Below are 11702 nucleotides of genomic sequence, written 5' to 3' on the forward strand. Positions count from 1 at the left end.
TTACATTGATTTTAAGTAGCATCCCTTGTCCAAGAATATCATTTATAATACACCAAACAACAAGTGGATGTCTGGCCACAGTTAGAAAAGATCAAACGCTGCATTCGGCTCTGATAGACCACTGAACAAGAGGAGATGCTTGAAAAACAGAGAAGCACAGCACTTCGTCTCTCCAAATCTTTGATGTCTAAGGCCTCAGGTATTTCATAAAAATTCAGTGTCCAATTCCCGATTTTCATCTGCTTTGTTCGCGCTCATGCCTGAAATGTGTGCTGCTGCCTAATGTCTGACCGATGTGTCTGTGTGTGCTTTTTGCCTGCACGCTATGCTGCTTTATTCTATACAAACAGAGAGGAAGTGCCATGACAATAGTACAATATAAAAGAGTCCTAAACATCCTTAAGAAATACCCTTTTTTTGCAATCACAAAAAGTGTTTGAGTGTCTAATTACGCTACCTTACAGTTACAAATCCATGGAATGTTTCTTTGTTCCTTGTACAGATGCCAAGGCAAAATTGATTAAGAAAGAATTGGTCCATCTTCTCCAGCATGTTATAAGCCTCGAGTTAAAACCATTTTCCCAGATCTGTCAGGAAATATTATGCAGCAGTTCAACAACAACACAAAAATCATCAGCGTCTCAAGAGCTGTTCGCAATGTCCGAACATGATCATTACTGTATGAACATTATACATTATCCCTGAAAGAACAACACCTTCATCACCACCATGGTTCCTCTCGACGCACATCCTCCCATCTCCTCTCACTGTGCTTTCCAAGCATTTCTCAATCTGAGAAATGACAAAATAAACGTTGCTTGTCCAGGGTTAAGTCCTTACTTCTGGTGGATGTCCTCGTACCTGATGATCTTGTAGGTGACCCAGTAGAAGACATTGAAGATGAGGAACGCCATAGGAAAGGCGGCCCTGGAGATGGTGTCTATCCTCTTAGCTCTGTCCACAAACTTCTTCCTCATGGTGTCGATGTCCTTGGGGACTGATGGTTGAGGGTTCGCAGCTGGAACAGCGTTCTTGACAGCTGAGCCGTCCTTCGTTGGCAGACACTGACTCATTTTGTAGCCAGCAAAATTAAAGCGGCCTTCATCGTCCTGGAAAAACACATGCATTTGTGGACAGAATGAACTTGCTTGGTCTTTTTTTAAAAGATTGCAGCTCTTCTTACTGGCCGCTGGCTCAGTGTTGCTGTAAGCACTAATCACGAGATAACAGTTTTAAATAAAATAAAAGATTACCTGATGTACGTTATTGATAAACCACTGCTTAGGGAATTATTATTGATTTCCTATTCATACGACTTAAATACTCCACCAAGAGTCTGCCATGCTAGCAGCTCTGTAAGGCCAAAGTTAGCCACAGCGTTGCTTTGAGCTAAAAGCGCCAGCATGCTTACATACTTACATATGCTAACATTTAGCAGACATAATGTTCAGCAGATAGAATGCAGATATTGAAACATCTCAATGAAAATGACACAGGTCAACCTCATGGTGTCCATGGCATCGTCAAGTTATTTGGATACATCATTTGGGAGCCTGTGCCAAATTTTGAGCCGATTGACCTGGTACGCAGATGTTGAGATATTTCACTGGCAAGTGAAAGATTTGACCTTTGACCTGGCCAGTCAGATCATCAGATTACTACAATTCATCCTCTGGGTACCATGAATGCCAGTACAAAATTCCAGTCTGGACCAAAGTGGTGCAGCCAACAGATGGATGTTGCTGTGGACACCTAATGTGGCTAAAAAGTTTGATAAGCAAACACCAACCGTGTAAAGACTTTGGAAGCATACCTTGTGATTCCTCCTTTGTCTTCGCCTCAGGCGAAGGAACTCTTTCTGTTGCCTGGAGACAAAATTAACCCCAGCATATTCTAGCAATGCAGCAAACACAAAGAGCAGACACACAGCCATCCAGATATCAATGGCTTTCACGTAGGAGACCTGGAAGAGAAAACAGATTTCCATTCTTAGATCCTCCAAGGTGACAGCATCAGCTAACAGTTCAAATATAGTATGAATTCACGCTTTGACTTGAAATATTGGTAGATTTTATTTTTTATTGGTAAATCTTTCCGTATTCACTTTAAGCTCTAGATCTGTATGATCTACCCAGTTTTCTTTTTTCTCCCTTTATCTTGCTCATTATGTCAGTTAACCAAGATTTCTAAATGTCTGTAATTATAGGTATAGTTTGCAAACAGATGTATCAGAGCTGCTAGTAATATCACTGATTGCATGGCAATAAACAGCAGGAAATAATTGCTTCCTTCATTACTAAGAGAAAGAGAGCTGTATTATTAGGTTGTAACTCTTGCACTGTTTTGGATATGTTTCTTTTTAGAAAGTGAGGATGAAGCTGACATTCTTTACTGTTCATCAGTGTGACCATGACAACGCCATGACAGCTGATCAGCATGGGGAGAAAACAACTCAGCTTTTTGAGGGCGGTTAAGGCATATTAAGATATTGTTTTCTTAAATCTGAGCTCTCAAAGGCTTCTGTTTAAATATTTATCAGCGTGCGTGTCTTTTATGTGAGAATCTCTTGACGTGACCGAGGCCTTCGGGTGCTCAGGTGCAGACTGCTGCGTGGAGAGGGATTGATCATCAAGATCCATTGCCTCTCATTGCCTGTAGTACCCTTCACAAAATGAGCATGGCAGTTTACCCTGATTGAAAATAAGCTACCATAGACAACCAGCGCTGTTGGCAATGTACACACGCTTTAGATGGCAACATCTGCACGGCTGGAACAAAAATGTTGAATGCAGTGAATTGCACCAACCAGGTCAAAAGAGCTGCACACTTAGGGTTTACTCATCCCTGAAATAAGATGTTTCTCAATATGTTCCAACAAAACAGGTCTTTATGTGATTTTACATGATTGAGACCTATAGATTTGATGCAAGCACAAGGTTTTCTAGACCTGCAAATTCAAAACGTCTGCCGCTTGGTCATCTAAGTGAGGTTTCACCTTTGGAAGAGATGCTCTGGAGCCGGAGCTTTGGGTGGTCATGGTTAGCACAGTGGTGATGCCCAGCGCCACTCTGGCTGGAGCAGCGTCCATATTGATCCAAAACGACACCCATGAGAGGATGACAATGAGGAGGGAAGGAATGTACATCTGGATCAGGTAGTACCCCATCTGTCTCTCCAGATGAAACTTTACTTCTATACAGGTGAATTTACCTAGAACACAAAAAACAATTCAGGTACCAGACCAGGAGAAACGTTAGGAGTGTGAAATACAAGCAGCATGTGGTTGTGTGTTTGTGTGTCCTCTGACCAGTGTTGTAGTGTTTCGTGCAGTATCCCAGCTCCTTCTCTTCCCTCATAATGAATTGAGGCAGCGTGAGCCCATCTGACACCTGCACCGCACCGTTCTCCAGCCACTCGAAGATCAAGTCATTCATGGTGTACCCGACTAGTGACAGAAAAGAATAGATTCATCAATATCTGGATATGCGAGTGTAGAAAGCGCCGGGACAAAAAACGGAGACAAAGGCAATGCTTACAACTTTCCAGCTGCATGGTGCACGTTTGGACATCCATCGGAAAGTTCTTCAGATCCATCGGGCAAGACAGAATGAGAGTCAACCTATGATGCGAGAGACAAAGTCACAAAATAAGACGCAGTGAACACACCAACGAATATATTTGATTTTAAATCTTGAACTAGTGGAACATGAATTGAAAATAATTGGCTCGGAGTTGGTACTTTTTTGGTAATCTCTGTATCATGTGCGACAGCCTTCTGACATATCATGTCGGATTCCCTTCAGCAGGTTCCTATCACACTTTCATTACTTCAACTTATTGTCTCTGCGGTGCATTGTGGCCCACTGTCTGCTCACTCTTTCTCTCGTGAATGGAGAGAGTGGCTAACCACCTTCCATCTCTCCCGTTGACCCACTCCGCCTCCACACCCGAGCCTCTCTAAATGGACTCAAAATTGATTTGCTTCATAGTGCATCATTGCAGAAAGAATCGAAAGCCGCATGGAATTGAAGTTGTATTGAAATGAAATAAAACATATTTTCATATTTTGTACTGGGTTTTGCTCAAATGTTTGGACTAATGGGCCGTTAACATGTCATCCATTCTTGTCTTCCACAATGCTTTTTTTTTTGTAGAACAGAAATCCTGCTTGCGGAGAGACCAACATGAAGAAGGATTCAGATTTTTATATTTGCTTTGGATTCTCAACTATTTCCCTGAGATTAATTTTCCCTATTGCAATCTGTATTCTTTTATTAAAAATCTACTTCACACACGACGATGTACTGTACTTCAGTGAATGATGACATTTCAAAGGAGTGATTATAATGAGATACAATCCATTTATAACGGTATCGTTTAGATTGACACTCTTTGATGTTTGAGAGGAAATGTAAGAAAAGCAATGAGTGAACATGTCCTGGGGTGAGCTATGCATCAGAGCTTTTGGTTCTCCGCCGTATCATTTTATTCTCTCAGAAAGATTCCAGCCTCAGCTACAGACCAATGCCAAATGGTGTAAACTAGGGTTTCATCGAACAGTTATTTTCATTATGAACTAATCTGATGATTATTTTCTCAAATAATCCTTTGACCCCTATACCACCAGCAGTGAAACATCCTAGAGCCCAGTGTGATGTCTTGTAAAATATGTGGTTTTGTCTGTCTAACAATCTAAAACCCAAAGACTTACCATTTATTATCAAAAAGAAAACCGGAATCTACATTTAAGTTTTTGATTATTAATGTTTTCTTAACTAATTAACCGATTATCAAAATAGATGCAAATTCATTTTCTGTTGATCAACCAATCACATAATCAACTGAATGGTTCAGCTCTAGTGTAAAGCTCCATCTTTGATTCTTGAAGTCATTTTTTATTCTGTCTATGCAACACTTCACCTGATACTGTAGAGGACAGTCCCATCCTTGAAGATCCGCAGCAGCTTGTTGTCTGTGGTGACATCATGGAAGTTGGCCCCTTTCTCGTTGGCAAAGAAGAGGTCTGGCTTCCATATGGAGTCCAACATGGACGGGTCCAGGTCGAGGGAGGAATCTGGGTATTTACTGTACGCCAGCCGAGGGTCATTCCACTTCTGCCGCAGGAATATATTCACCCTGTAATCCTGCAGAGATGACAAGCAGTTTTGCATATTTTGTAATCCAGTGATTGGGGTTATGAGAAAGCAGTCATCTGTATCAGCTTTAAATATTACAGATCCACCTTTTGATGAGGATAAATAGAAACACTGCATCTTCATGATTATTCAAAAAAATGCATCAATCATAGACAAGCATCTATACCAAATGTAACACCTAAATGTTCACATGTTTTTTTCTTGAATTGTAGAGTGTAACTAAGTTTTCTCTCAAGTAATGTACTTAAGTACTATTCTGAGGTGTTTTTACTTCACTTGAGCATTTCCATTTTATGGTACTTTATATTTCTACTTCACCATATTTCAGAGGGATATATTTTACTCCACTGCTTTATTTGACAGCTTTACTTTATAGATGAAAATATTGGATCATCTTAAAAAATAAAGATGCATTTTAGTATTTTATTTACACAACAGTGAATAAAGCAGTTAAAATGATCTCCACTTTAACCAACTGCAACATTAAAATGCTCTGAATGCATGTAGATAATACAAAATATACAATAATGCTCAGGAAGGGCACATGTGCATTACTATTTACTTTACATTGTCACAGTCACCCAATTAAAACTGTTGCGACATGCAAAACATTTAAAAAACACATGATAGATAATGAAATGGATGAGGATCAAAGAATCTAAATCATCCAGCAACACTAGGTGTGTTTAATCTTACATTTCATACTCTAGTTTAAAAATGACATATTGTTGAAAGTTGCATTTGCAAAACACTGATCATGTAATAACTTTTTTTATTAACCATAATTATGTACGATCCATCATAGAAGCTAATGGTGGAGTTATAAGATGAAGTGGCTGATGAGGAAAACTCAGACAGTGCAGTTAGTATCAGTTAGAGTCACAAAGCTCAGTTGCTCAGAGTAATTGATATGTCATGATGATGAGAGGCCCTTATGTTGTTTGACGTTTCATCAGAATATTGGCGGTTCCAAATATTTGCATGCGTGTCAAAAGCTGTGTAATTCCCTGGCAATCTTATGAGCGTCAGCTCCTGCACAAATTAACATCCTTCATTCACAATCTAAGTAGTTATTATCACTCATTATGAATCCTTTGATCGGGATGAGTTTCCATGCAGCCTCGCAGGTTTTTATATTTTTACCCCCTAAGCAGCTGGGTGCTTTCACACATCACAGATAGGAGATCAGCTTGTTTGAAAGCCTGAGCCCCGCCACCCACCGTTATTGGCTGCACTTTAAGTGACTTACTGGTTGGGATTTATCGTATTATTTATTGAACCTGGACTAACACATGTATAAGGGGCATCATGGGAGAGGAAACCAATACTTCGTTGGATAGCCAGAGAACATATTTTGCATCTATAATGTCCGTGTTCCCCCATGGAACCGCCAATAGACTCTTTTTTAACGGCAAAAATGAAGTATTGTGGCAGGGGAAGATGCAGCAATGATAAAGGTTGAAAACAAAGTCGATTAGGTAAAGAAACAAGATGATTAAGTCTGAACTCCTGAGCAAGGGTCAGGACTTTAGGACATGTGCATAATGCTCAACTCACCATTGTAGTTTCTGCTATAGAACCAAAGCTGTTGATAAATATGTTGCAGGTAACATTAACTGGTGGACCTGCAGGTTGAGGGATAGATAACACATTGTGGAGAAATCAGCCAGAGGAACTCGCCACAGTTGCCTCTGCGACAGAGCCGAAACTGTTGATGAAAATATTGCATGTAACATTTACGGGGGGGGGGGGGGGGGGACCTGTGAAACGGAATGACAATGACATGACAGGAAAAAGCCTTAAAACCACAAGGACGACTGGGTTTGGAGCGGTGAAGATGTTTCTTCAGGAAATGTGGGTCTGTTGGTTCACAAGCTACTGTTTCACTGTGTGTGTGTGTCAACATGCATTATCAACAAGCATCGGTTTTCTTATTTCCTTTTTTCATAGGAGCTCCAGGAGTGGATGGTGACAGATCGCATGCTTTGTCAAACCAGACACAAAAGATCACATATCGTAGCATAAATATTGCTGAATTGTATTAGAATGCAGTTGTGCTCAACAACATATAATAATCGGTAATGGCATCAGACTGTGTCAGCATGTTACTATCTGTATAATTATGCAGTGATCCTTTGTGTGGTGACCTTTTCTGGTTAACGCAATGTAAACTTTTTTTTCTTCTTTTAGCCGAATAATTGATTCGTCAATGAACAGGAAATTAACCTGCAGCTGTTTTGATCGTCACTTAATCGTTTAGGTAATAAAAAAAAAATAAAAAAAATCCCTGGTTCCTGCTTATACATTGGGAATATTTTTCTTGTTCTTCTCTGATATATCACAAAATATCTTTGGGTTCTGGATTGTTGTTCAGAAAAAAAGCAAGCAATTGAAATATTTCTGAATGTACTAAATGATTAATCAATGACTCAAGACAGTAAAGGTTATCTATGAGTTTACTCGTCAGTTGCAGCCGTACAACAATCTGTTAGTCCAGTATCCTCCCAACACTGTGAGCCGTACCCAGCTTGCTATAATGAGTATAGAGTCCTTCTTGTGGCCTGAACTGACATCTCTTTGCAAGGCTTGGCAGCTTTAAAATCACAGCAAGTCTCTTTTCCCTATCTGATAAGTGAAGTTGTAAACCCTTCACAGTGCCCTTCCCCTGTGCGTTCCTCATCAATATTGCATGGCACTTGGTATTAATATTTGCCTCAGTTTGTCGTCAGGTAGCTACATTTAACAGCAGTAGCAGAAAAAGAAAGCAGAACCTCCTCACAACAAACTCAGCAAGGAAATCTAGGTCAGCCTTCAGAAATACAGTTCAACACTCTTTTCAAAGTATGACTAGCAGGTTTGCAACCAAAATCCTCTGTGTACACCGCTGTGGGTTCAGAAAATTTGTTTGTTTTTTAGCTGTGAGATGATTAATTTTAAAATACAGAGAGAATACGAATACAATCAGCAACATTCAAAATCATGCTTAATGCCTTTTAATCCATGTGTGCTAATCCTCTCTTCATTAGCTGGAAATAGTTGCTTTCACTTCATCCCTCCCATGAAAATGCCAGCCGGTGTTAAACAGGCTGTCCTCCTCCCATCTTATGTCCATTTCAGCAATGTTGTCAACATCTTCCTTTTTCGTTACCAGATGGAGAGGAAATATCTGGGCCATGTGTTTCTGAATCCCGCTCATCAAACCCCGTGCTACACTGTCTTGGCTGCTGCAAATAACTCCCCAACAAACAAATCCCGGTCCACCTGACCCAGCTTGGAGTGGGCCTGAGCCCCAGCGGGCCGCCCCTCTTCTCACTCAGCTCCGTTCCAGTGACAGATGCTGTGTCTGTCCCCAGCATCAACATCAACAACGCAGGAAGTCAGTAGCCTGCAGCCTTGCCACGGGGGCATCAATCATCACTTGGCCTGTCATGGTGGCATCCCTGTCTGCAACTGTGACTGTATTTACAAGCTTTTTTACGGATTGTTTCTGACATTTTACCCAATGAAATCAAGTGTGTGATGTTACAATGAGGGGTTAGTCAATGATTCAATTCAAGCCAGGACAACAATGTTACTTTCAACTGAAGTGATTTATTGTTCTTATCAGACGACTGGCAGCTTGGTATCTTAGCATCAGATAACAGTCAATGGATCTAAAGATAAGTAATACTGTCAAAGTCTGGTGTGTTTAGGGGGAGGTGGATATACTGTATTCTGCATGCAGAAATACTCACACAATCTGTGTTTCTGTGGTTTTGTTGTAAAGGAGACACTTTGTGTAAAGTGAGGTGTGTGAAAACATCCGAAAGACAAAGACAATGATAAACAAACCTTTAAAATTCGGTCTTATTCGTGCATCATACCCGGACGTGCGACCCATGAGTGAGTCTAGAAAGTCTGATGGAGACATGTTGGAGGATGATCTGGAATCGTGCTCCTTGGCATCCACAACTCTGAAACAAACACACACACAACCACACAGAGAGAGAGAGAGAGAGAGAGAGAGAGAGAAAGAGAGAGAGAGAGAGGGAGAGAGAGAAATCACATTATCAGACTAAAGTCCCGGCTGAAAACCAGGAGTTAAACCTTATCTCTTGCCTAACAGCTGCCTGGGAGTGATGGGCAAGCACAGGGAACCTAGAAAATGCGTTTGAGAATACATGTATATCAGACGAATCTTGCGTGATTTCGACAATGTGGGCATTTTCTTTTCACATGAAAGAGCTATATTTTATTCACATCATGCAAGATTACTACACAGATATCACAGCATGCTGTGATTTCATGTGACACATTGTGAAAATGTTGTTATTATGACTCAATAGAATAACTAATAATACCACTACGTGCGTAAATATCACAATAAAGTCATTGTACTACAGGCAAAAAAACAAACAGCATAATGATATTATACATTTGACCTAAAGGCGATCACGAGGACCAACTAGCGCTCACTAAAGCAATTCAAACAGTTGAAAATGCGGAGCAACTTTAATCCCAATCAAAGCAGCTCTCATGCAATTACCAACTTAGTCTGTGCATTTCATGTTGTTTCTTTAATTACGCCAATTACTTGACTAAATTATCTTATTATACAAACTTGAGAAGGGAGAAATAATTCGTTTTCAGTCTAAACAATTACATATATTTGTTAAATTAATTGGCGTACCTGAAGTTGTTTGTCTCCATGAAATATGTAAATAAAGCTGCCAAAACCTTAATAAAGGACCGATTCATTCCTGGTGGGTTTCCCATGTGCTCACTTTTTTATTTCTTCCATATGTTTATATTGGTCAAACACATAATCCAAATAGGGGTACCGCTTTCTTCCTGACCAAGTCGTGGGCGTTTGGATGTTCTTGTGTCACACAAGAATACAGGAGACATTCCTCAACGCAGCCACAAATCATAGTTTAGTTTCACGAAACTCTGACTCCCCAAAACAGATTTCTCGAAGCGGAGGTGTGAAGAAACATCAGTCCGTTGGTCGGACGCCGAGAGGGTGAAACTCCAAAAACGCATCGCCTGGAAGCTTTTTGCGTTGGCTAAAATCTAAGAGCTCCCGCTGTGAATAAAACCCCGCTGGCTCGTGTTGTTACTTATGAAGTGAAATCTTTCGCAGGTGGAGGACCGTCCTCTGTTGAGGAATGGGAGGGGACCGCCTTTTCTCATTTCAGCACATGGAAAGCTCCCGGCTCCATTACGCGCAAGCGCAAGGCTTAAAAGTGGTGGACGTGAGTTGGTTATAAATAAGTCCAATATACAAAGGAGGTAATAATCAGAAACACATTCAAACATATTCTTCAGTGTCTGTTACATCACGAAAGGTGTCAGTTTTAAGTGCTACAGCTGTCGACTCACGGCAGCGCGCGCAGCGGCGCATCATGGATCGACTGTCTTTATTAAGGTTCCATGTTTCCCAGTGGTGTAATTAAGCACAAGCAATTACATGGATAATGTGGGGAGTCTAATGTAAATCTTTATCTTCTCGTAAAAACATGACTTGAAACCTACACTTGTAATAACGTACAATTAATCAGGGATGCAAATCAGAAAAAAAAGAGATTCATAATGTGGGTGTATAACATAAGATTAACTGGGTTACTCTGACATCATCCTGTGCCTTTTTTTTTGCTCCCATCCTTGTCTGTGTAGAGCAACCTACATCTTCACAGAGATAAGAAAAGTGTAAACAAAGGATGAAGCCGCTGGGAGAGTATTTGGTACCCTGGTTGCCCTGGAAACAGATTTCGGAGGCATCATTGGAAATTCTGAAAGGTTGGCCTCCCAGAGCGAGACGGAAGAGAGCTGACTGACAGAGAAACAGACAGAGACGGTAGGCAAAAATACTATAGTTTGGCCAAAGCCCAAGGGTGGAGGAACCGAGGATTAGTAGGCCACCACACAGATCTAGTAATCATTATTCAATGGGCCTGATATGTAAGCTTTAGGTATTGATACAGAGGCTGCATGGGAAACCTGACAGTGTGAGGATGTGAGTGGGCTGTGAGGCTCCGTGGACCACAGGCATGAGTGACTCATTCCACATGAACACACAGGCATGTGCTGTGGAAGAAACATCTAAACTTTAGTGAGGGGGAAAAAAAAGGTATTTCATTCACATCAAGCCGACCACATGCATGGTGTTGTGAGCTGACTCTCAGCACATTGTGACATGCTCTGGGGCCATACTACACTTTATTCTGACACTCGGTAACTGACCAGTTTACCATCCTGGCCTGTCTTAGCACGAGGTTCTCCTCTTTTAATGCTCGAGTCCAAATTAAAAGTGTCATGTTGTATCTCACGGTTTGCTTGCTCTGGTCTGGGGATTTAACGTCAGTGTGTCATCAGAGGTCTTGTGCAGCAGCGTGTGGGACTCCATGAATACTGAATGCCTTGTATGAATTATTGACCAACAGGCACATGTGCCGCATGTCCATATTTTGTTTTTAATGACGAAAGGAAACAAACAGACTTTGCCTTGCAAGTATCATGATGAGCAACACATCATCAATGTGGATGACTCCAGTGTCATTGTGCCTG

The 11702-nt window shown here is 40.9% G+C and overlaps 1 protein-coding gene across 1 annotated transcript; it reads right to left on the reverse strand.

The window, feature by feature from the left end:
- Positions 1–836: 836 nt before the first annotated feature.
- glra2 (glycine receptor, alpha 2) lies at positions 837–9911 on the reverse strand (the record flags this gene model as incomplete). The annotated part of the gene is made up of 9 exons (XM_079170619.1): positions 837–1109; positions 1814–1963; positions 2996–3210; positions 3308–3445; positions 3537–3619; positions 4921–5144; positions 6714–6781; positions 8988–9109; positions 9826–9911. The coding sequence occupies 9 exons, from the start codon at positions 9909–9911 to the stop codon at positions 837–839; spliced, it is 1359 nt and encodes a 452-aa protein (XP_079026745.1).
- Between the last annotated feature and the right edge of the window lie 1791 nt (positions 9912–11702).

This window comes from Pholis gunnellus, assembly GCF_910591455.1.
Source record: "Pholis gunnellus genome assembly, chromosome: 12".
Taxonomy (NCBI): Eukaryota; Metazoa; Chordata; class Actinopteri; order Perciformes; family Pholidae; genus Pholis; species Pholis gunnellus.